The 25,854-nt window shown below is 50.5% G+C and overlaps 2 protein-coding genes across 15 annotated transcripts in view; one reads left to right on the top strand and one right to left on the bottom strand.

Annotated features, from left to right (window-relative positions):
* Positions 1 to 7,224, top strand: part of PKNOX2 (PBX/knotted 1 homeobox 2) — a 317,612-nt gene extending 310,388 nt beyond the window's left edge. For 12 of the 13 annotated variants that reach the window (XM_042907054.1, XM_042907051.1, XM_042907049.1 and 9 more), the window contains 3 exons: positions 2,535 to 2,611; positions 3,524 to 3,702; positions 4,692 to 7,224. In XM_042907054.1, coding sequence (XP_042762988.1) covers positions 2,535 to 2,611; positions 3,524 to 3,702; positions 4,692 to 4,918 — 483 coding nt within the window. In that variant the 3' untranslated portion in view covers positions 4,919 to 7,224. The remainder of the gene's footprint in view (positions 1 to 2,534; positions 2,612 to 3,523; positions 3,703 to 4,691) is intronic. The other variant, XR_006194095.1, reaches the window with a different exon arrangement.
* A 9,538-nt stretch (positions 7,225 to 16,762) lies between these two features.
* FEZ1 (fasciculation and elongation protein zeta 1) overlaps positions 16,763 to 25,854 on the bottom strand; it is a 44,001-nt gene continuing 34,909 nt past the window's right edge. Inside the window, exons 7-11 of one of the 2 annotated variants that reach the window (XM_042906358.1) lie at positions 25,521 to 25,601; positions 25,312 to 25,383; positions 24,377 to 24,452; positions 20,548 to 20,613; positions 16,763 to 17,128 (exon numbers count right to left, since the gene is read on the bottom strand). In XM_042906358.1, coding sequence (XP_042762292.1) covers positions 17,112 to 17,128; positions 20,548 to 20,613; positions 24,377 to 24,452; positions 25,312 to 25,383; positions 25,521 to 25,601 — 312 coding nt within the window. In that variant the 3' untranslated portion in view covers positions 16,763 to 17,111. The remainder of the gene's footprint in view (positions 17,129 to 20,547; positions 20,614 to 24,376; positions 24,453 to 25,311; positions 25,384 to 25,520; positions 25,602 to 25,854) is intronic. The other variant, XM_042906359.1, reaches the window with a different exon arrangement.

Raw genomic sequence — 25,854 nt, forward strand, 5'->3', positions numbered from 1 at the left:
GGTATCTTAGGGAGACATATGACCATATGGCGGGCTATATACCCTCTAGATGGAATATGCCCACTATGTGGGAATTTGTTATTGAATTCAATAATATTCGATAATATAGTTATTCAAACAGCGGTGACGATCTCTGCCCCGGGAAGGTGGGAAATGCCTCGCAGAGAATCTGATCTGTGACAGGTCTTCCCGGAAGCTCAGAAACACACACAGTGGGAAAGTGGGAGAAGGAGCTTTGCAGTGGAGGGAACAGCACGTGCAAGGGCAAGAAGGCACGAAAGGGCCTGGCGCAGCCTGGGAAGGCCGGAAAGATGCCGTAGTTTGCTGTGTTCTCAGTCCACCTGGCCGTGGACAGGGAGGCCGCTTGGCTCCTTATCATGAGTAGGGGAATTGGAACTCCACGGGGCAGGAAAGTAGGGCTTGGGCCCTGCCCCTTCCTCAGAAGGTGTCAGAAGCATAGAGCCCCTGCTCCCCTACCCCTGGGGCCTGCAGTCTCTCCTCCCACCTCCCTCTGTTCCTTCCCAGGTAGGATGAACTTGGCTCCTGTGACGCTGATGTGTTGTCTTGCTCGTGAGAATCTTAATGTTGTATGAATCACAAGGCACGGCTGCCCTGGCATGGCGGTCAGGGTCAGAGGTGTGAATTACAACAACACGTGACCCTCACTGCTTCAGTCAGGGGGTGCTGAGGCCAACTGCTTTCCTCTGTCGCTGATAATGAGAGCGCTTCCAAGGCTGTTGCTCGCACACTCATTCCTTAGACAGCCTCAAGCACCTTGCCAACACCATCCCATAATACTAGTGTGAAGAGCCACCTCCTGTAGAGCACTGGACAAGTATCATTCCGCTTAATCGTTAGATGACTTTATGATCGGGGGGTTAAGGGACATGCCTAAGAACTCATAGCAGGTCGTGACAGAGCCAGACTCTGAGTCCCAGCCTCTGGGACTCCAGAAAGCCCAAGCACCACTTTCTAACGCCACCCTGATCGTGAAAAATGGTCCCGGCTTACGGAGGCTGGACAGAGCCCCCCCGCCAACCCCATATCTCCCTTCACTTCAGGACAAGTTTCTGACCCGCCCAGGCAGTCATCACACATTTACTGCATGCCTACTGGGTACGGGGTGTGGTGCGGGGACCTGGGAAAGACACAAAACCCAGAGACCCAGTTACCATGTGGCTCCCCACCCAGTAAGTGGGACGCAGAAGGATCCCTATTCCACCACCACCCCAAACTTTCCCATTCTTAATGTGACCTGTGCAGCCTTCCCATCACTCCTTCGAACCTCCTATGGTGACCATTACCCAAACCACCGCGCCTATTGCTTTGTCTCTGCTTTCTTTCCCTCAGCAGTCATTTGCATGTCATTTGCACATGGAAGGCACTGGGGATACATTAATAAGACAAATTAATAAGACATGGTCTCTGCCCTCATGAAGCACAATCCAAGAGAGGGAAACCAACATGTAAACAGCACAGGGACTGACATGCGCCGGGACACCACTTTCTGACTCCCACAAAGACACAGACCCAGTCTTACAAAGTGGCAGCATGACGTGAGGGCAAGAAGACTGGAACAAAATGAAAAGAACTGACTTCCAGGCTGGTGCCACCACTGGGGGAACATTGGAGAAGTCGCTCAGTTTCTCCGTCTATCAAGTGGGAATAACGATACTTGACCTTATAAAATTTTAGTGATATGCTCCATTAAATGAAATTTAGTGCATGAAAACAATTGACAGGTTACCAAGTATTATTCAACTAGAGTTATCATTATATTTATCTTCTGTCTCCTGGGATGCCTGCATAAATCTGGGCACACAGTAGATATTCAGTAAATACCAGTTAATTTAAAGTGAACTGATGGGGCACCTGGGTGACTCAGTCAGTTAAGCATCCAGCTTCAGCTCAGGTCATGATCTCACAGCTCACGAGTTCGAGACCTGTGTTGGGCTCTATGCTGACAGCTCAGAGCCTGGAGCCTGCTTCAGATTCTGTGTCTCCCTTTTTCTCTGCCCCTCCCCCACTTGCACTCTATCTGTGTGTGTCAAAAATAAATAAACATTTAAAAATAATAAATTAAAAAATAAATAAATAAAAATAAATTGAATTGGTTCATACACCCATTTACCACCTTCTGATAGTCCTATAGGCCGTTGTCAATCCTAACACTAATAATGCTTGACCTGCCTGCTGGGGGTTGGCCGTGAGGACCAAGTCAGGATATGAAAGTGCCTTGGAAGCTATCAATATTGAACTGTACTGACTCTTGGGGAACCAACTGGTCCGCCACCCTGTGGGGGAGGTGGACTGAGGCCAGGTGGCCCTGAATGTGGAGCCACAGTCAGGGGACAGCCTCTCCCAAGCCTTAGTCCCATTGCTTTTGGGAAACAAACATTGCACTTGTCCCAGTTTGGGCTTCCAAACCGCTGAGCTGCCTGGACCAGGGTAGTGCTTGTGATGTAGGCATGATCTCTAGGGGGCCCGGGACCACCAGGTGCCCCGCCACATTAGCCCTTTACTTCTCATTTCAGCACCCCTACCCCACGGAGGATGAGAAGAGGCAGATCGCAGCCCAGACAAACCTCACGCTCCTGCAAGTAAATAACTGGTGAGTTATCACCTACCCAGAGGCTCTCAGATCCGGGGCCACTTGCTTGGCAGGGGAATGCACAGCAGGGAAAAGAGACAGCTCAGCACAGCCCAGCTACCACAGCAGTCCTCCCAGTTGGCCTAGAAGTGGAAAGCGAGGGTCAACCCAACCGCCTGGAGCTTCATCTGCGGCTTCTCAGCGCCCTCTGCTGGGAGATTGTGTCAGGAACATCACTGGAGGCTTCTTGCTAAAAATAGAAAACCCTGCCCCGCCTATAAGTACAGAGACACACAGGAATGCAGGCATCCAAAAGCCTGGAGGAGCTGCCGGTGGTCATCTGGTCTACCCACCAACTATGTAAACTGAAAAACTACAACATTCTACAAAGCTGGGAGTGGGAAGAGGGAGGGACAGTTGACTGTGGACCTCACGGGGATCTGTTTTCCCCTTCTCTGTGTCTGGCTGGGCTGTCATGGAAATCTCAGAGAGCGAGGTCTGGTTGGATGGGAGTAGACCCAAGAGTTGGGCCCCCTGATCTGAGCCCTGAGCCCTCTGGAGAGAAGTCAGAGTTTAGTCCTTCTGACTAAGGGGCCTCTTACTTCCTCTGTTCCATCCTGACCAGTCCTGAGTAGAGACTTCTGACCCTCCTCATGCATTCCTCCCAAGCTGCTTTGTGGTTACCAAACTCCAGGTGATCCCACGAGCCTTGCAGTGCCCGGGGGTCTTCTCCCGGCTGGGCTTTCACACCCTAGATTGGACCCCAGTCTTCCATACGGTGGATCAGCAGCTGAAAGTCCGGGAGCAGCTCTACGCTCCCTGTATGTGTGCACGCATGCCCACATGTGTGTGCGCGCGCGCACACACACACACACACACACACACCACAATTCAGGGGTGACTAACCAGGTCTCTACCTTTACCCCTGGGCAGGTTCATCAATGCCCGGAGGCGCATCCTGCAGCCCATGCTTGATGCCAGCAACCCAGACCCTGCCCCGAAAGCCAAGAAGATCAAATCGCAGCACCGGCCCACCCAAAGATTCTGGCCCAACTCCATTGCTGCAGGGGTGCTGCAGCAACAGGGCGGTGCGCCAGGGACAAACCCCGATGGTGAGACCGGAGGATGAGTGTGCTCTAGACTGGGGCTGGCGGGCGGGCCTCCTGGACACACGAGGGCTGAACATCTACTCGCCTGAGCGGCACTGGCGGCTCTGTCGCCATAATGAGCCCCACCCGCTCTCTATCAAAGAATGCGTGTAAGCCTGAGAGAAGGGAATGTTTTTGCACATGTCTTAACAAGCCGCAAGCAACCTCACAAAGATGAGTGGGAGGCCATGGTCATCAGAGTCCGTGACTGCTCAGCAGAGCCCCCTCCTCCCTCCCACGCCCTCCCGAAAGTTCCTTAGCGCCGATGAGTGTCTGCACGGCTCCCCAAGAGCTCGGGCCATCTATAAATACTGAAGCAGGCAGCTGGCTCGTGAACGGAGGCCAGGAAGAGCTTTGTTTTCCCAGCTTCTCCATCACACCCTCCATATACACTTTTCTAATTGCCGGTCGCCTGGTGCACAATGAATAATTCAGTAAGCCAGACATTTTATAGCTTGGCACGTGAAGACAGCTCTGTGTGGGAAGTGAAGTGGAAGTGTGCGTGTGCACGTACATACCTTCGTGTGCATCTATAGGGTTGTGTTCAGGTTCCCGTGCGATGGGCAATTGCCACGGGAGGCGTAGAGGAAAGAAGCAGATTTCGAGCTAGACTGACCAAGGAGAGAATCCCAACTCCTGGCTGACTGGCACCTTGAGCTAATAACTTAACCGTCTGAGACTCGGTTTCCTCCTCTGTCGAATGGAGGTAATAACACCCACAGTGCAGAACTCTTAGAAAGTCAAGGTATTTAACGTACTTACATAGAAGATGCTCAGTAAATGGAAACTAGGAGCGCCTAGGGATGCTAAGGATGAGGCGGGGAGTGGCCAACAAGTGCACGGGCAGGGCCCGTCATACCCGGGAATTGTCCACCGCCCCCTGAGCCAGTCCACACCACTCTACCCAACACTGAGATTCCTGGGCCTGACCCTTGCCTTCTTGTCTCACGTAGGTTCCATTAACTTGGACAACCTGCAGTCCCTGTCCTCAGACAATGCCACCATGGCCATGCAGCAGGCTATGATGGCCGCACACGAGGACTCATTGGATGGGACAGAAGAAGAGGATGAGGATGAGATGGAAGAGGAGGAGGAAGAGGAGCTGGAGGAGGAGGCCGACGAGCTTCAGACGACAAATGTCAGCGACCTGGGCTTGGAACACAGTGACTCCCTGGAGTAGTTGGCAGCCCAGCTGGCACTGGTCACCGAGCAGGAGAGGAGTGTCGTCGGGAGGGCTTCAGGGTGGGGGGAGGGGGGCATGGGCAGGCAGCACCGAGGAAGTTGGGCCCTAGCTTCCCCAGATCAGTAGCTTGAAGAAATGCAGAGCAGACGCCTGCTCCTTCCCAAACCACCAAGCTTCAATGAGTACCCCAGCCCCACTTCCCTAGAACTGCAGAGGACTCCGTTTGCGGGGCCGGTCAAGCAGCCCATACGGAAAGGCGGGAGTGAGAGCTGGACTCACCAAATCCCTGAGGACAGATGGCACCCACGGCCCCCCCACTGAAGGACTTGAGTCGTTTACAAGCCCTGCACTGTGAGGCAGATCGGTGCTGTTCAACAGAATGAGCCTTGCCAGGGACACAGTTAGAAGGAAAGGGAGAGTCAAGGGCATCTGGGTTCCACCCCCGGAAGGTTCTCAGCTCCTCTGAGAGACATTCAAGGGCAGGAGGAGCCCAGACGCATCACCAGTGGCTAGCAGAGTGGGAGGACCTGAGGCCTGCCGACCACAGCTCCCTGGGGCTCCCGCTCATTCCTCCAAGGACCTGTCTCAGGCACGGGCAATCACGGACTTGGGAGAGAGGGTAGGAGCCACCACAGCCACCTTCTCTCTCTCTCTCTCTCTCTCCCCAAAATGGATGGTCAGCTGGCAGGCTCAGATCGTAGGGGGTTGAGCGGAATCCCTTCCCCTGGGTTGGCTCCAGGACCCAAGGAGATGGCACAACCTGAGCTAGGAGCCATATCAAGGTGACTCTGGGGACCACAGCCATCCCCAGGTGGTCACAGAGCTCAGCTCTCGTAACAACAGGACAGTGGTGTCTTATCCCAGGTGTTCCAGCCCTCAGCCCCCCATGGCTGTTGCCCTGCTCCCAGGCTGGCCTCACCAGCCCCATTCTCTCTTCTTCATTCTTCAGAGAAGGCAGAAGAAACATTGGAAAGAAGCATCCAGTCCAATGGGAAGCCAGGGGTTGGCGAAGGTGCTACATCCCTCTTCCCATCAATATCCAAAGTGTGGGCCAGGGCCCAGAGCCAGGCGGTGCCCCACCCCACACTCTCGCTGATCTAGCCACCACCACGACGCACGGCGCTGGAGGCACCGGGGCTCCCTCGAGGAGGAGGCTTTCTACCACCTGCCCTAACTCACACCCTCCCACCCAACTTCCGGGCCCCCATGATTGGCACCCCTCCTCCCCTCCTGCTCCACCCCTTGGCTGTGAATGATGGGACTGGTCACACGTGTGTTTTCCATTGGATTTAATTTAATGGACTTGCAGTTTCATTTGTAAATTGTGCGTTGGCCATCTCCTTCAGTGGCAGGATGCGAGTGGCTACCTGGCTCCACTTGAGGTGACCCCTCAGGGCCCTCTGGGGCTTCCCCTCCCCCTCCTGGTTGGGGTGGAGCAAAAGGATGGTCGCTTTCCTGAGGTCTCCCTGAGATGAATGTATTTCTCCCCCAAAAGAGCTGATATTTAATGTTTTAATAGGGATTTTTGAAAAACAAATAACCTTATTTATAATCTGGGTGATCCAATCATTTTTTACTCCCTTTTGATGCCATAGGTAGAGGAAAGTCTAGCTTTTTTGGCGTGAGACTTTTGCAATGTGCAGTGGGATAAAATACATTTCCTTTTCTTCATTTTTCTTGTTCTCTCTCTCTCTCTTATTCTCTCTCTCTCTCTTTCTCTCTCTCTCTCTCTCACACACACACACACACCCTTTCACCTACCACTTTGGACAGCGACCTGCCCCGCACAGGCACACCCGCACACATGTGCCCACACATCCTCCTCCAGCCCCTCCACCTGCCTAATGTTATGCAACCTCCTTCTGATGTATCCACCAAACCAGTACTGAATGTGGCCGAGAAGTTTTCAGTAAATCTTATTACCTACCATAATTCTGGTGCGCGGTTCTTTTTCTGTGGTTAGCGGTTACTGGGACCCTGGACCGGAAAAAATTTGGAGCCTCAGCCTACCTCTTGTTGAACCAACTACCCATGGAAGGGAACAAGGTAGAAGCTCTCTGGGTGGCCTCAGTTTACCTTTCTGGGCCGGAAGACAGCCACATTTGGCACACACTGTCTACGCGTCTGGCTGAAAGACAAAGAGATTAGGGAGAGACAGGAGGAAGCTCTGCGCTGCCCTCTCCTGGCAGTTCTCTCCCATAGCAGTGGAGCGCTCAGTCTGTGGTCTCTTCCACCACCCTCTACCTCCCTCCAAGGCCTCTGCTCTTCCCAGCTGCATCCTAGGCTCTGAGGATTTTCATCCTCCAAGCTGGTGGCCCCAGTGCCCCTCCCCCAGCCCTCACATGCCCATCTGGGTCCCAGGAATCGAGAAGGAGAGGAAGTCTTGACTGCCCCATTTAATCCTAGAGCTGCGCCCAGAGGGGAGCCTGCCCCCTGAACCCCAGGGCTCAGCACTGTATTCCCTGGGACAAGTGGAAATTTAGGGACAGCTTCGCCCCCTAGGCAAGCAAGCTTTCTTACTTTCAGTCCCAAGGTTTTCTTATCTGGGCACTGTTGGTGAGATCGAAGTCCAGGGCATCGGTTTAGAAGCAGGAGTGAGGAGTTCCTTGCTCGCTCTGGCAAGGGCTGGGACACCCTCCCATCCAGGCTGAAGGTGCGGAAGGGAGTGCTTACACAGGCAAAATGGCTCTGCACCCACCGCAGCTCTGAGGACCGCTCCCTGGGTCATCTCTCTCACGGAGCCCAGGCCTCCAGTCAGACCTGGAGAGTCTGCAGAGACCCCGCCTCTAGGCATCGAGAAAGTCTCAACATCTTCGAGAAGACGCCACTTAGAGCCTCACCTCCCAGAGCCAGGAAGCCAGCCCACTTTCAAAGAAGTGGTTTCCAAGGAAGACATTGTTAAAAGATACGCTATCAAATAAAAAAACCCACGGCCAGATTAGTCTAGGATGAACCGCATAATCTATTTTGCTGGTGGAGTTCGGTAAGGCACATTACGAATAAAGGCTCAGCAGAGTCCTGCGGGAAAGAAACCTGTTTATCTTGCCCCCCAGATTTATTTCCATTTTTTTGCCCCAGTAATATGTATTCGAGTTATACTCGGATCGCCCAAAACACACTTTAGGGAACACTATTCTAAGAAATTACAGAGTAGTCTGTCCAGCCTCTCACGCCCCTTCCTAAGTATTTCCATCAAGTTCTGCCAGTTTTTCCACCATGCCGCCAATGAAAAGGGGGGTTCCTAAATCATTTGAGACATGGCTGGGGGTGTTATGAGGAGGCAGCAAATTCTCTCTCCGTGTACGACCCAAATCCTATCCATCCCAGGGACAAGATGTGCCACAATCCCTGTGGAAGGAAGGAAAATGGGAAAATGCAGGATTGGACTGGCGTGCTGGCCCCTACCCCAGCAGGGCAGACCTTTTGGGTTGGAAGATTCCTGCTCAGGGCAGCTGATGGCCAGTGCTACACTGCCTTGACCAAGAGACCCCTCTGCTGCCTTGACCTGGGCCAGATGAGGGAGGGCATTGGCACTATCACACCGCAGCCTGCCCAGACTCATTCATCCGATGTATATTACTGAGCCCCAACTCAATCTCAGGTGGTTTCGGGTGTGGAGGGTACAGCTGTGATCAGCAAAGTTCTTGCCTTCAGGGAGTTTCCATTCTAGCAGAAACTTGAGACTGAATGTGTGCTGCTAACGTCCCCTTAATGGTGAAAATATGAGCTCATCCCAGGACGGTGCCCTCAAAGGTTAACATTCGGAATTGCAAACAAGACCGTCAGATCAAACGTGGCCTTCCGGTCAAATTCAGCTCCCAGACAAGTTTTGTTTGGACCATATATTGTTTCTAGGCACTTTTGTGCCAACGTTGAAAAGATAGACAATTGCAGCTCAGGACCTGTATTCCTACAAGGCCACAACAGGGTGTAATTGAACCATCGCCTCCCCTTATGATGTGCTCTCCAGGTTATCACAACACTGGCCATGCACGTGGTCTCCCCAGCACTGGCACTAAGTGCCACTTGCCACTTATCCAGCTGTCACTGTTTGGTTGGCTCATTGGCTAGTTATGCTTCTCCTACCCTGTCTTTTAATTTTTTTTTCCTTTTTTTGACTTTCCTTCAATATTTGAGTGCTTGCTTTTAAGAAGGGAACTATTTCGGGGCACCCGGAAGGCTCAGTTGATTAAGCGTCAGACCCTTGGTGTCCGCTTAGGTCATGATCTCACAGTTCGTGGGATCACAGTTGGTCGGCTCTGTGCACTGATGGAGCAGAGCCTGCTTGGGATTCTGCCTCCCTCTCTCTGTCTCTACTCACTCTCTCTCTCTCTAAAAGAAAATAAACATAAAAAAAAAAAACCTTAAAACAAAGTCGGGGGGGGAACTATTTCTCTATACCCACTGCTCCATCAAGCATGAGAAAACAAGAGTCTGAGAGGCTCTGCCTTTGAAAAAACAAAATCAGAGAAAAAGTATCTGCGGAAGTGAAGATACGCCTACCTTTAATTGCAAAGTGTCCCTGTGTCCTACATCCAGACATCTTCATTCATATTACCTGCCTACCTGACCTCTACAGGCAAACATTAACCTCGAGGCATAAAACCCCCCAGGGTTACTCGTTATATACGCAGATTCGGTCCCAGGACCAACTTTTTCCCAGATTCCAAGGCAAGAGGTCTGAGGACTTTGAAAAACACTGCTCTCAGAAAACACTTTTCTGTTGCCGTTTAGAAATTACTTGTTTATCGCTGCTCCCTTAACTTCCTTTTGCTATTTAGACTACAAGACCTTGATTCAGCCAGTAGGATTCACAGGTGCCTACTCTGTCCTCAGACGGGAGACAGAGGATAATTCTACTTTGCACAGCATCGCAGGGGCAAAGGATCACCAAGGACTGGCAGACAATGTCGATTGTGTCAGACTCCATGCATTTCCACTTTGGCATCTTATTTCCATCCCACGGATAAGGCAGATTTTATGATGCCACTTTCAAGTGTACATATCTTCTAGTTTTACATTAGCCTCTCTCTGGGCAATCTCATTTAGCCCCCTTGCAAATTAAATGCATCTCATTCAAGCGAGCCCATTTAGGACAATGCCCGTCAGGTGTGTGCATCTTGGTACATCTTTCATTTTAAGACAAGTGTGTGATTTATTTTTCATCTCATTACACTCTTTAGAATTATGTGCATCTCATTACACTGGGCGCGGTGAGACGACTTATTTCAGGTGTAGACATTACACCCAGTATTATCAGGCAAGAATTTTTTTTCATTTCATTACAAGCCTTACAATTTATGTACATCTCATTACAATCAGCCATTTAATGTCTTAAATTCCCTTCAGTTGTGTGTACCTTATTATATCTTTTCATTTTCAGATTTTTTTTCATCTTCTTACACCCAAGCACTATTCAGAGAACTCATGTCAGGTGTCTACATCACACATCCACCTGTTGTTTCATGAATTTCTGGGTGGTTGCTTCCCCCCTCGTATTGCAAAATTTTCATTAGACGAAATGCATTTAAGGCTGGCTCCGCCCACCCGTGGACCTCCCATGCTCCTTTGCGCAGAGAGGAAGTGCGCCGGATTCTCCTGGATTTGGGCAATACTCGGCTAACAATTCCCCCTCACACACAGGGACCCTCTCAGTTAACTTCCTCACCTGCACATTGAGGGGTTAGAGGAGATAGTTGCTAAGTTCCTCTCAGCTGATGCTCCATGAAACTAGTCCTGTGGATGATGACGTGGGTCCCCAGCTTCTCCCCCCGAGGGGGACTGCTCCACTCTCTGGACAGCCCCCATCTCTGCTGGAGAAGCTGAGACTGACATCACTGCCCAGGCCTCCAACAACCAGCCGCCTTCCCGCTTCTCGCTGCCCTTCTGATGGGGTCACATTTTGAAAGGGGGTGGAATAACTTGGCTCTCGTGTTGGAATCTCCCCCAAGCACCTCGGGGGCCAGCAGCATCTTGCCTCTCCCGCAGCCCCACCCAGGAGCGGTGGGCTCGGGGCACCTAGAATCTCTGAGCAGCCATGGGGGGAGGGCAGGGGCTGCCGCTGGAGCCCAAATTCTGTTCTGTGTCTGCTAAATCAGAGTCTCCCAGGCTGGGACCAAAGTAAGTGCCTTTTTGACAGCATCCCAGCGATTCTGAGCCACCACCACCTCACTCAGACTGGGATTTCAGACCAGGATCTGTGGAGCAGGTGCCCTGTAGGGGGCTGGGGGTGGAGAATGCCTGATGCTGTGAATATGGCCCCTCCCAGGCAGGTTTGCCCACAGCAGGATCCAAGCCCAGAATGAAAAAATCGTTTCTCAGCCCCAGAAAGGGTCAGGAAACCCAACCTGCTCGCCCCATATAGGAATCTCATCCACAGCATACCCTAAATTGTCATCTGCCTTTACCGCCCACCTCCGGCCTTGGGGAGCAACGCCACCCAGGCAGAAAGGCTACATGGCTACGCAGAGCCACGGCAGTCCCTCCAACCCGCCACCCCCCAACTCGTGATCCGAGATCATGATCGGAGACAGTCCGAAGCAGCAGAAAAGCTCCAGACTGCTTCAATGTGGTCTTCAAGGCTCAGTCGGTGTGTGGGAGCAGTACTTAAGGAGACCTGAAATGCCTTTCTGGAACCTCTTGGACCACCCCACACATTCCCACCTGTCTGGCCGAATCATAAGGCAGCTGTGAGGCTCCTCTAAGTGCCTCTGGGGTGGACTGTGGGTTTCCTCTGCTGTCGCCCTACCTGTCGCCTTGGCAGTGAAAATAGAATCTTTTCGCTAAGTGAAAAAATCAATTGGACTTTTCGCCTTCCCTCCTACACCCCCCCCCCCCCCCCCCCGGATGAACCTGCTGAAGAATCAGAACATGATCCAACTCCTGCCTCACTCCTTTGCGTCCTTGTCCGGGAGTGCCCGGAGGCCACTGGCTCTGGAATCAGCAGGTTCCGGCACTCACTGGGCCACCACTAAGCAGGATTTAGACAGGATGGGGGGGAGAGGTACGGCTGATTTTCGGGGAATAGCCCACACCTTGTTTTGTTTTGTTTTGTTTTGTTTTGTTTTGTTTTGTTTTGAGGTCCTCTGTGCCTGCTGGACTGAAAACATGATCCGGTCCCCAACAGTAAAGGGGCCACAGTGTCCAGCCCTTTCTCTATGTTCCTCAAGCTTTACTAGTAAAAAGCCACAATTTATTGAGCGTTTAGCATGTATGCGAGATCTCGTATTCAGAATAACCCTGAGAGAATGACCGATACTACTAGTGTTAGTATTCCCATTTTTAAAATGAGGCTCAGAGAAATTATTTTCTCAAAAATTATTTACTGGGGCGCCTGGGTGGCACAGTCGGTTAAGCGTCCGACTTCAGCCAGGTCACGATCTCGCGGTCCGTGAGTTCGAGCCCCGCGTCAGGCTCTGGGCTGATGGCTCGGAGCCTGGAGCCTGTTTCCGATTCTGTGTCTCCCTCTCTCTCTGCCCCTCCCCCGTTCATGCTCTGTCTCTCTCTGTCCCAAAAATAAATTAAAAACGTTGGAAAAAAAAATTTTTTTTAAAAATTATTTACTAATATGTAGCAGAGCTGGGATTTGAGCCCAAGGCCAAAACCCGTATTCCTCCTATGAGATAATGTATCTCCCTAAGGCTCAGCTTGACCAGGGCTGGCCTTCAGGGTCAAAGGCAGAGGCCCCCCTCTTCCCTGAAATCTCAGAGGTACCTGCATCCCTGCACCTGCTCAGCTTTTATCCTATAAGGACCCCACATGCAATGACATTCAAAGATGAGAGATCCAAACCTTAGCCTGCTTCCCCCACAGCAGAGCACCTACCCAGTAGCCCACCAGCTCCTAACTTGAACCTGCTACATTTGGGGGATGGGTGGGGGGAGGGGCCGGATCTCTGCATACTTCTCTAGGAGCTGTGCTATGGAAGGGGGCCAGGGAGCTCCTGTTAGAGAAGAGGCTGCTGTTGACCACCAAAAAAACCGGGATAAAGAAGCGGGCAACAGCAAGGCCATTGTCCTGTCGTTGACGGCTGCTCAGCTGCTTGGCTGTGTTGTGGAGAAGGCTGAGTGAGGTCAGGAACTAGGGAGGTCCAGTGATCTGTCAGTGATGACAGCTGACATCGACATCCAAGCCTCCTCTCCTTCTGCCTTTGAAGTGATGCCTTCCCTCCCATTCAGAAGGCAAGGCCAGGGTCTTAGATTTTTAGGCTGGACGGGTGGAGCGTGAGGGCAAAACCAGGTCAGAAGGGGAGGAAGGAGGACAAAGGAAAGGGGGCTCGTCTCTGGGGAAGATGGCAGAGAATGTGTCCCCAGACAGAGTGGACAGGCCCGGAGCCCAGGGGCATTGTCAGACTGGGCAACACTTCACGGGGAGAATACCAAAGTGACTCTGTGGGAGGAGGCGGGGATGGGAGAGGATGAAGTGGAAACAAACCAGACTGGAGCACGGACCCCGGCAGCTCCTCCCGGCTCCGGCAGGTTGGGAGTACAAGAGAGAATGAGGAGGGGGACACGAGGGTAGGGGAAAGAGACAGAGAGAGGGAGAGAGAGAGGAAGTAGATGTGCAAGTGTCTCTGGGGTTTTTCAGACAAAGCTATTATCAAAATGCCAACCAGCTCCTGCCTGGCCAATTTGCATATTCCATGCTGTGCTCTTTGAAGCAGGATGAATATGCATGAGGGCCTGGGCGGGGTGTGGAGCTGCTGGGCTGTGGGCTAAGGTGGCTCATTGTTCTTTTAAAGGAGGGGCATTGGTTTGAAGCCAAGGCACCTTTCTGGTCAGTAGAGTGGCCTCCGATTCCCCTCCCTAGTGAAGGGAGGAGAAGAGGAAAGCGGAGGCCCTGACAGAAAGCCCAGCGACTATCCCCTCATCCTCTCAAGGAAATAATCAGGCGCCATCAAGAACTCGAGTCTCTTCTCCAAGAGCAGCATTTAATTACTCTGCCCTCCACGCATGCTAATCACAGAGGCTGGCTCCGTGATGGGAGTCACCTCTCCTGGCTTCCGGGGAAATGAGGCTGCCTCTCCCCATTTTGTGCTCCTGCCGCAAGGCAGACTGGGCGCCCCAGGGTGCTCCCTGCTTCTGGCCTTTGGTGAGACCTTCCCCCCCCCCCCCCCCGCAATGCTGCTGTGACTGGGTGGGGTGGGAGGCAGGACGCTGAGGGTACTCAGAGCACGCACCGCATGGACCGGGTGCCCATCAGAGCCTGGTTTATTCCTCCTAAGACACCTGCAGGACGTGCCTTCTCACCTATCATCCGCGTCTCTTCTTCCCCAGCCGCCGGCTGGCCAGAGTCACCCTCCAGACCTTCCAGTGGGCACGAGAAAGGTCTGTTTAATTATTAAAGGCCAATTTATCCCACAAACGGTAGGGCCACAACACACTTAGCTTTTCCCGCTGAGTTACCACGTCTGTCTCCCTCCTGAAATAGACAAGGATAGGGAATATTTGGGAAATGGCTTGTCCCCACAGGATTGTTTCAACTCCACACAAATGAAGGCCGGTATCTGGCTCTACAAGTGGAGTTTCCCTACCAGGACTTGGTCACATTACACTTGGCAAAACCCACATACGGGCCTTTAATTGCAGGGAACCCACCTCGGTTAAAGCCCACCAGCTACCTACTAAGCAGGGTGCCCCACAGGCCTGGGCTCCCCGGTACTCCTCACTGCGTGCACACAGCCGAGCCTGGACTTGAGTTTGGCCATCAGGGCTGAATGGAGTCTGAAGTGTCCGCCCTTAGGGCACCTCCTCTGTGTTCCTACATCCCCAAGGACGAGAAGAGGGGACACTGGGGGAGGAAAATGGCGTTCACCTGTTAACCACACTCCGCACTTTCCCCTGGTTCAGCCTCCATGAGGAGAAGCTTCTCCAAACCTTAAGGCAAATACCAATTGCCTGGAGAGCTTGTTAAAATGCAGATTCTGGGGGCACCTGGGTGGCTCAGTCGGTTAAGCACCTGACTCTTGACTTTGGCTCAGAACATGATGTCAGGGTTGTGAGATCGAGCCCCGTGTCTGCGGAGCCTGCTTAAGATTCTCTCTCTCCCCTCTCCTTGGCCCTCCTTGTACACACACACACACACACACACACAATGCAGATTCTGATTCACGAGGTCTGGGGCGGGGCATTTCTAACAGGCAACTCGAGGTTGTCAGTGCTGCTGGTCCAGGCACCACACATTGAGTAGCAAGGAGAGAATTTGACTGAATAGTCCCTCTAAGGCTGCTAATGTGGACAAAAGGAGAGACAAGAGGAACCATGGTCCCCACCTTCCCCTGCTCACCTCTGCTAGCTCGAGTTTGTCCCTGACACTTGAGATTTATTTTTAACTGCCAGCAGCTTTGATTAGCTTGTCTCTGCTGCCTCAGACACCTGCTGGCAGGATACATGAGGTTGGGGGGTTGGGGGGGGGGGCGGTGGGGAGGAGTGGCTGACCCAGATCTGACAAATCCAAGGCAGGAAGAAAAGCTCTGGGGATTCGCTGCTTCCCCTTTGCTGAGGCAGGTGAAAAACCCCAGAGCTGGCAAATGACCTCACACCACCGGGGACCCTTTGCATCCTTAACCATAGTGCCAGTGAATGCAGAACTGAAGTCATCCCTTTTTGTCAGTGCACTGATACTTAACGTCATATGGTCCCTAAGGATTTGTGTGGGTACCTGAGGTTGCCTCTGTCTTCCTACAGATGCCAGGGCTCTGCCTAGGTGGACGTTCTGCTCTAGCTAGATGCCTGAGTCAGACCTGCAGCTTCCCTGGAGGGGTAGGTCCCCCCCTCCGCCCGTGGTAAGGTGGCTACTGCTCGGCCACACTCCCAGAAAAGCAGAGCCCCAAGAAGTAAGAGGCAAAGCACCAAGGATGCCTTCCATTGTCACCCACATCGACCCACGGGCTTCTGTGGAGCTGCCAGCGCCATAAAATATGGCTTTCTGTTTCGTCTGTCCTGTTAAAGCCAACACTATACTAAGAGCGAAATGGAAGGTGGCAGTCTGACCTACCACTTCTGAACATCTCTGCTTGCTGGTCTCCTCATCCAGAAAATCTGGGTGATGCCATTGCCTATGCTATGATGTGAGACAAAGTCATGGGTGATAAGGTCAGCGGCAGGGGCGTGGCAAGTGCTTGTTTTTAAGACAGGGCTGTGGGAATTCACAGGGCTACTATCATTTGAGCCCGAAGGTGGAAGCCAAGGATGTTCCGGCTGCAGTGAAATCAAGCCACCATCCAGGTCTGAGGACAGCACTCACCTGCTGGTCAACCAAAGCTGGCAGGTGCCTGCCAGCGACAGTGGAGACAGCACGTAGGGGTCAGAGGTGCTGGACCCCTAGGGCTGCAGGGAGGGCAGGGGAGGGCATGCACGGCCATAGGATACTGTTCCCAGGGGTCACTGGGGGCGTTCAGGAAGCAGCCTCGATCCCCCAAACTGGGATTGCTCAGCACAGCATACTCCCTCCAACCCCCCGCCCCCAGCCTCCAGGTCCCGGCGGAGGGGCTGGCAAGTGGCCAATGTGGCCGTCTCAGGGGGAGGCCCTGGCGCCTCCTCGAGGCTCACTTCCTATCTGCTAATTTCACCGTCACCCGGCTAGTCTGACACCCTCCAGCCAGTAGTTCCTAGAACACACTGCACAGCTCCCTTTAAAGCTGCCGAGCAGTAAGACCTTGGGATTCTGTGGATGGCCTCCCCCTTCTGACTGCACCATGTGCAGCCCCCACCACAGCCCACAGCAGGGCGCGCCCTGGTCCCTCAACACCAGTGGTCTGCCATAGGCCACGGGATATCAACGTGAAGGCAGCTACACAGCCTTCTCTCCAGGTTTGAAACACCACACTCCAAAGCGCATGAAGAATATTAATTAAATGAAGGTTTATTTCAAAATTAGTCTTAGAATGTAAGCTGTTTTCGAGGGCTGGAGCCAGACTACATAAGTGAGCAGTGAGAGCGCCTGCCTCTCCACGTTGGAGGCAACGTGGGCGGAGAGGCGTCTCAGCAGCCCTGCCCCTCGGTCATGCATCCAATGGTCACTAGGACTAGAAACCAACAGCAAAGGACCCCGCGCGCTTGCTCATGTTTAATCCGGGTTAAGCTATACACGTTTAAATACACGTCGGAGGTTACGTAGTGTCATGCAGTCCCTGTGATGGAATGTCTCTTGCTCAGTGACCTCCGCAGCAAGGCTGCCCCCAGGGGCAAGGTTAGGTGGGACAGAGCACTGAAAAGAGAAGGGGAGAGGAGAGAGGTCAAAGCACAGCGTGGGTCAGGACCTCCCAGCACAGGGTGGTCCTGGCCAAAAGGCACTCATGTCCTGAGCACCGAACTGCCCCTTAGGAACCTGGGAATAACGGCGATCACGTGTCTTCCTTCCAGACGAAGAGACCGTGGTAGGTATTCCTTTGGTGTAATGATTTCAGTCTCCGGTGCTTGTCTGCCTGGGTTCAAACCCCGCATGCGGCTTTGCTAATTCTCTGACCTCAGGGAAATCTCTTCACCTATCTGTGCTTCCTTCCTGATATGTACAATAGACTGTGCCTCTGCCCACCCCACAGGGTTGTTCAGAAGCAAACAGAAAGTGCTCAGTAAATGTTAACTACTTTTATGAATTCACTGACATTTCTGTGGATCACGGTGGGGAAACGGGTCTAGCCCTCAGGCTCCCAGACTTACAGAACCCATTTCTACAAACCTCCTTTGAGAAATTTGCTCTTAAAGCCTTTAAGAGTTAGAAGTTCTTCCCAAGGTTTAGCCTGAAGTCCTCGTGCAGAAACTTAAGACTAATCTTTCTGATCCTTATGGAAACAATATAACTCAGAGGTTCTTAACTGAGATCCAGAAGCCTATGGAAACTATACCCAACACCGTGTGTGCATATGGAGCAAAGCCTAATGAAGTCAAGAATCTGGACAATGATGACCAACAGTGGACACCGTTATGGCCTGAATGTTTGGGTTTCTCCAAATAATCACATGTCGAAGACTTAACCCTCAGTGCAGCTGTATTTGGAGATGGAGCCTCTAAGGAAATGGGGTTAAATGAGTCATCAGATGGGGCTCTGATCCGATAGGATTAGTGTCCTTGTAAGAGACACCAGAGAGCTCCAGCACACTCTCTCTTCACACCCACAGAAGAGAGGCCACGTGAGGACATGGCGAGAAGGTGGCTGTCAACAAGCCAAGAAGAGAGCCCTTGCTAGCAACTGGATTTGCTGGCACTTTGACCGTGGACTTCTAGCCTCTAAAACTGAGAGATAATAAATTTCTATTGTTTAAGCTAAGTATTTTGTTTTAGCAGCCTGAGCAAGCTAATACAGGTATTAACATCACAAAAGGAAAGACAACCAGAGAATATGTGTCTCTTAACAGAAGTTGACAACCACTGATACTGTAGCAGTTATCAAAAAATATGAGGGGTGCCTGGGTTAAGTCCGCTAAGCATCCAACTCTTGATTTTTGATCTCATGGTCGTGAGATCAAGCCCCACATCAGGCTCTGTCCTGACAGCATGGAGCCTGCTTGGGATTCTGTCTCTCCTTCCCTCTCTGCCCCTCCCCCGCTGGCTCAAGAGCATATGTAAATACTCTCTCTCTCTCTCTCTCTCTTTCAAAATAAATAAATAAACTTTAAAATTTTTTTGAGGGGCGCCTGGGTGGCGCAGTCGGTTAAGCGTCCGACTTCAGCCAGGTCACGATCTCGCGGTCCGTGAGTTCGAGCCCCGCGTCAGGCTCTGGGCTGATGGCTCGGAGCCTGGAGCCTGTTTCCGATTCTGTGTCTCCCTCTCTCTCTGCCCCTCCCCCGTTCATGCTCTGTCTCTCTCTGTCCCAAAAATAAATTTAAAAAAACGTTGAAAAAAAAAAATTAAAAAAAAAAAAAATTTTTTTTGAAACTGAGTCTGATCAAGTCTCTAGCTCTACCAGTTGAACAGGAAATACAAAAAATGAAAGAAATGATTATTAAAATATTTTAAAATTATTAAAAACAAAAAATAATTTATTAAATTAAACCATGGGGACACAACTAACTAGCAGAAGCCAAAATGAGGAAATTGTAGGGGGCAAATCATGTGGTTTCTCCAAGAAATAAACTTCAAGGAACAAGAGAAAAGAAAGAGGAATCTATATATATTAAAAGAGACTTAAGACACATATTATCCAATTGCAGTGTATGGACTCTCATTAGGTCCTGATTCAAACAGACTGAACAAAAATATTACAGGGAAATCTGAGCACTAAGTGGGTAGTCAATGATTTTAAGACAGTTTGTATTTTTCTAGTTATGATAACAATATTGTGGTTATGGTTTTTTTAAGTTTATTTTATTTTGAGAGAGAGAAAGAGAACACACACAGGGGAGGGGCAGAGAGAGAGGGAGACAGAGGGAACCCCTAGCAGGGATTCTGTCAGCATAGAGCCTGACGTGGGGCTTGATCCACAAACCATGAGATCATGACCTAAGCCGAAATCAAGAGTCAGATACTCAACCAACTAAACCACCCAGGAACCCCTTGTGGTTATGTTTTAAGAGTCCTTATGTTTTAGGAGTCCTTATGTTTTAGGAGCACCCGTGTGGCTCAGTCAGTTGAGTGTCCAACTTTGGCTCAGGTCATGATCTTACAGTTTGTGAGTTCGAGCCCCGAGTTGGTTTCTATGCTGGCAGCTCAGAGCCTGGAGCCTGCTTCAGATTTTCTGTCTCCCTCTCTCTGCCCCTCCCCCACTCACGCACAAGCACACGCGCTCTCGCGCGCTCTCTCTCTCTCTCTCTCAAGAATAAACATAAAAAAAAATTTTAAGAGTCCTTATGTTTTAGAAATGTACACTGAAATATTTATAGATTTAAAAAATGATGATTAGGATTTGCCTCGAAATAATATGGAGAGGAGAAGCTGGGTAGGGGTATAAATGAAAAAAGATTAGCCATGAGTCAACAATTACTGAAACAGGATGTTGAGAACATGAGAGTTCATTATACCAGTCACTCTTATATGTGTTAAAAGCTTCCTTAATAAAAGATAAAACAAGGGGCGCCTGGGTGGCGCAGTCGGTTAAGCGTCCGACTTCAGCCAGGTCACGATCTCGCGGTCCGTGAGTTCGAGCCCCGCGTCAGGCTCTGGGCTGATGGCTCGGAGCCTGGAGCCTGTTTCCGATTCTGTGTCTCCCTCTCTCTCTGCCCCTCTCCCGTTCATGCTCTGTCTCTCTCTGTCCCAAAAATAAATAAAAAAAAAAAAAAAACGTTGAAAAAGATAAAACAAAATTTAGGAAACGATGTAGCTAATCATGACTTCAAACAGCTGAAACCTAGTAAAGGTACCCCCGGCTCTGTTTTTCCCAAAGAAATAGCCCGAACTCCACAGAACTTTCAGTCTTGTGATGGTCTGGCTGCCCTAATGTGGAGTCGCTCTGGTGACTCCAAGGCAAAGGCATCTCCTTCTCCGGCCTCCTGGCAACATGCAAAGACAAAATCCTGTCCCTGCCAGGGCCTCACAATCGTCTACCAGCGGCCCCTGGCCCTGTGAGGTCCTGGCAGGAGGGGTCACTCTGGGAAGGCTGCAGAGAGGACTCCAGGCCTTCAGTGGGAGGCCTGGGGGAGGGGACCTGGGAAGGAGGGGACCTGCTCTAGGAGGCCTGGGGACAGCTCTTACCTTTTAAAATGTAGTCCGTTAGCAAAGTGGGCACCTTCTCATTATCCTCCTTCATGGCAAAGAGAACTGGGGAAGGAGAGAGAGAGAGATGAGCCGAGATGCCATCAGGGCATGAAGCTCACTTCTGCGGCCAGACAGTCCAACAACCCCAAGTGAGAAATGATTCAAGGAAACCAGACATTCATTGAGTATTGAGCAAAAGCTAGAAGCTTCTGTCAAGAATCAGCACTCAACATACTGACAAAGGAGAGAATACATCGAAAGAGTCAGAGGGGCCTGTCAGTGATTTTATTTTCTTTTATCTTATATGTGGGGTTTTTTTCCCATCTATCATCTCCACATTATTTCCTAAGTATATATCTTTAATAAGCATAAACATAAATAAAGCAATTTTAAAAAGAACCCACCTTCAGATGCAATCTAATGTCAAGAATAACAGTCATCCCCATTATCGAATCACCAATAAAATTCTTTAAAGACGTTCTATCCGTGTAAACAGATATTAGAAAAATTTCCCTAATTACGATAATAGATTATTATTCCAATTTATTAACAACAAATGAACTTACTTTCACAAATCTTATTTTTCTATTTCATGCCCGGTACAGTGCCAGAATTTGTGGAAATGCAAAGGAATTATGGACCCTCAGGGAGCTCTTAAAGTTCTCGAGACACTTCACGATTTTCACACGTATAAGGCACACAATAGGGAAGTTATGAGCAAATAAAGGCTTTTTAGAGATTTTTTACAATAGTCTTTTCTGTCATTGCACTAGGTAAAACTTTCTATATTCATAATTCATCCTGTGGAAGTCAGCTTTGGAGCAAATCCTTCAAGAACGTTGCTGGACTTTGTTTATAATATCATGGAATGAGGGGAGCAGGGATCCCACCAACCAGATTCTTCATCAACAGATTCTTTAAATAAACCATAGTGTATCTATGCCGTGGAGGCAGGGTCATGAAACTTGGATTTCAAAAATCGGGAGCGGGGGTGTGAGTCAGTGGACAGGTCCGGCCGGAGAAAAGAAAGAGCCTGAACCTGAGGGCTCTCCAGGTGTTCCTTTCTTTTATTTCTTCTGTAGTTTTAGGCATGTATCCGTGTCAACCGGACCGGCTGGAGGTAATTTACAACCGAATACGGGCAGACTAAATGCTGCACCAAGAAGACAGCTTTACAAATGAAATTGTTGCGCTCAGCCAGTATGTGTCTGAGTTCATTGCCCAAATCTGAAATGTAAGTGCGTCATCCGGTCCCCAAGAGCTGGTCTTGGGCCTGTGTCTTTGGGTTCAGGAGGAAAGAGGAGATGTTCACAATCCATATGAGGATTTGCCACAAAAAAAAAAAAAAAAAAAAAAAAAAAATAGAGCTTTTATAACCTGCAGTGGAATTCGCATTCAGGAAAGATGGCAGTTTTTTCTTTTAAAAGGAATAAAATATTGGAATGTGGTGGACCCACATGATGGGAGAGAGAGCCATAAAAAGAACGTTAACCAAATGTTAACTGATAGAACTAAAATCATGATACAAAATTTTATAGCCAGTATCATCCCAACTATATGGAGAAGACATAAAATATTATGGCTGAAAACACCAAAATAGTACCCACAGTAGAGGGGACAATGAATTATTTATTTTCTTTTGTTCACTTTCCTGTGTTTCCGAACTGTTCTAAATGATGGAAACACTCCAATTAAAATTTTTCAAGCAAACTTGAAACATGTAAATAAAACCCACTGTATCTTAATTAAAATGAAAAAATTTCACACTGAATTCCTGAATGGGTATCTGTAATAAATTTATAGCTCTTCCTTTAAAAAAAAAAATATGATAGAGTACTTTACATACATCAACCTGCGTAATTTGTCCAAATTATTTTCCAAGTGCTTACTGCTTGTGAAAACACAAACAACTTATAAATGTCAGTTCATTTCTGTCAGCTCCCTTTAAAAAAAAATCTTAGTGCATATTTATGCAAATAAAGGAGTTTAAGATGAGGGAAGAGGAAGCCAATGTACTTTGAATTTAAAATTCCGAATTCTCAAGGATCCATGGGTGTGGGCAGGGTTTCCGTTCACCAGAACCGCCTGCTTCAGTTCGCCCAATTGATAAACATGAAACTGTTGGGTCACGTTTTGTAGCAGCAGGGGGCCCAGCGGGCATCTTCCTTCCTCATCTGAACAGGAGAAACTTCTCTTCCCCTTCCCTGGGGTATCAAATAGCCCTGCACCGGTCTGGCCCGATGACGCTGGGCCATTGCCTCTGAAGCAGGGTGACACTGGGCTGGGCGGCCTGGTTAGTATGTCACTCAGTGCCGTGCACGGTTGCCAGGGAGATAGACATTCTTGTGATTCACCGAGCCTGACACCCCATCTCAGTCCCGGACTTTTCTCTTTCGAAAAGCATCAGGCTGACACCGTGTGCCCTCAGCCCTTCGGGGGTTGCAGTGTCTGGTGTACGTAAGGAGATTTTGCCTACGGAAGGCTCTTTATCACACGGTGGTTTCTCCCGCAGCTCAGAATGTTTATTAATATTTGAAAATAGAGTCAAAGCAAAGGAGAGGAGGCAGTCATTTCCTGAAAGGAAAAACTGTTCTTTCTAGTCAGGCTCACCCACCCCGCCACCCAAGAAACCTTGCTTCTCCTTAAAAATGCAGCCAGTCCTGGAGCACCTGGGTGGCTCAGTCGGTTTAGAGTCTGACTTTGGCTCAGGTCATGATCTCGTGGTTCCTGAGTTCCAGCCCTGTGTTGGCTCCGTGCTGACAGCTCAGAGCCTGGAGCCTGCTTCGGATTCTGTGTCTCCCTCTCTCTCTCTCTCTCTCTCCCCCTCCCCCGCTCATTCTCTCTGTCTCTCTCTCTCTTTCTCTCAAAAATAAATAAACATTAAAAAAAAATTTTTTTAATAGTAATAATTTAAAAACTAAGCCAGTCCCATAGACCAAGCTCCCCTCTTCGGGGCCACAAAGTAGGACAAAGTAACCTCAAGTTGCTCACAAGAGAACAGGAAAGGCAGAGAATGCAAGGCTTTGAGCACTGCTGGGTGAGCCCCAGAAAGTCCCTGCGCACCAGCACTGCCCTCACCCAGCCCCCAACCTCTTTCACCAGCTCATTCTTTCCTGGCAAGTCTCTGCCCTTTACAAGGAAGCAGAGGAAAAACAAGACCACTCCAGGGGTGTCTGGGTGGCTCAGTCGGTTAAGTGTCCGACTTTGGCTGAGGTCATGATCTCGACTGCGGTTCAAGTTATGATCTCACAGTTTGTGGGTTCAAGCCCAGCATTGACTCTGTGTTCAGAGCCTGGAACCCGCTTCAGATTCCGTGTCTCCCTCGCCGGCTCTCTCCAACTTGTGCTCTGTTTCTCTCTCAAAGATAAAATAAACCTTAAAAAAATTAGGGGTGCCTGGATGGCTGGGTCGGTTGAGCATCCCACTTGGCTCAGGTCATGATCTCACGGTTCGTGGGTCCGAGGCCCGCGTCGGGCTGTGTGCTGCCAGCTCAGAACCTGGAGCCTGCTTTGGATTCTGTGTCTCCCTCTTTCTCTGTCCCTCCCCTGCTCATTTTCTCTCTCTCTCTCTCTCACTCTCTCTCTCCCAAGGAAATAAACGTTAAAAGAAAGTTAAACAAAGAAGACAGCTCTGGGTACCACTGCAGAGTATTTTAGTTTTGCCCCTGTGTAGGGGGAAGTGACACAGCGATATGGGGCACATTCTGACCCATCTAAGGCTGCTGTTCTCAGGGAAACCACAGGCCTGAGGCACCAGGGGTGATGCTCACAGGGAAGGGAGGGCGGAAAACGAGCAGCCCATCTCACTGAGGACGAGAGGAACTCACTGTTTGTCAGCATCTGGAGATCTTCCACTGACGGCGGCAAGGCTTTCTTCTCATAAGGGATGACGGTGTTCAGATACTACAAGACAAACAGGGCACACAGGGCTTGAGACTCAAGTATGGTCCCTCTGCTGGGAAGAGGAGTCGACAATTCTCACGGGGATTGCGCTTTTCTCTAACAAACGCGCTCCGCCGAATCAGACACTCTCGGCAACACCCATGACACTGTGCAACCCCTGCGTCAGGACCCTGTCCCCATCGTTGGGGGCGGTCTCTGAAAGTAAGACTTTACCATATTAGCCTTCTATTCCATCTAATGCATTCTTCTGACGCTAGAAGCTTTGGGTTATTTAGGAATCCCGGTGAGCAGAGGCTGAGAGCGGAGAACATTTTAGAGGGGGGTTATATTTTCTCATCCTTCGCAGAGCAATTTGAAAACGAACAGTCTCCCTTTTGTCGAAAATGACAGGGGAGAGAACCTCAACCCCGCCCTTGGTCTTGGATGTCGGGTTTGCTCCCTCTGCTGGATACGAGGTGCTTCTACAACAAGATCACCTTGGGCCGGTGGGATGTTGGAGAAGGCAGCACCAGAGAGACCCTGAAGGTTGTGGGGGAGTCTGGGGGACTGAGTGAGAAGAGCTGCAGACCTGTATTTTGGTCTTGGTTCTGCGCCTAGCGGTGTGGCCTTGGGAGAATACCTAACGTCTCTGGGCCTTAGCTCTCACGGCTGCAAAGTGAGGCGCCTGAGTTAGATATTCCTAAAATCTCTTCCCACGCCGCAGTGCTAGAATTCTAACCCTGAGGATTCAGCTACAAATGTGTCAAACATACACACAAGCAGTTACGTGCTCTTATTCTACCATCTCAATCTCCTCTGTGTATGCACGTGCCCTTTCAATCAGATTACACACCTCGCGAGGGCAGGGACCAGGACGTACCCATCTTTGTACCTGAGGGCCTGGCAACAGCTCAAAAATGGTTCCCCTTTTAAAAGACACTGGCCGTTCCTCCTTAAGAAAGGAAGAAAATGTGAAGAACCCCACCCCCGCATCCCCCCGCACCTTGCCCAAGTCCCAGGATAATCCCAGGGAATCACCAAGTTGCAAGAGTCCAGGAGGAAAGCTGGGAGCAAGGGAATTGCTTGTACCTGCTTGTCCGTTCCTGAGGAGCCAAACGTCTGGCGGATGCCACTCTGCAGAATGTTGGAGATGCCTTCCATGCTGAAGCGCTGTGAAGAGGAGGGGGGCTCAAGAACAAACGCTTCCAGCTCCGCAGTCCTCGCCTCCAGGGACCTCGGTGCCCTCCCTAAACTACCCAGACCCACCCACGACCACCGTGTCCCAGATAACACCAAGGCTAAGGGACAGGCCAAAATTTAAGCCTGAGCTTTGCAAGAACCAATCGTAGAGTCTCAGAGACTCTCATCTTTGTCCCTCAGGGCAACAGGCCCCCTGTGCTCCCCTCGCTTCCTCACTTCCCCC

Source organism: Panthera leo, chromosome D1 (assembly GCF_018350215.1).
Source record: "Panthera leo isolate Ple1 chromosome D1, P.leo_Ple1_pat1.1, whole genome shotgun sequence".
NCBI lineage: Eukaryota > Metazoa > Chordata > Mammalia > Carnivora > Felidae > Panthera > Panthera leo.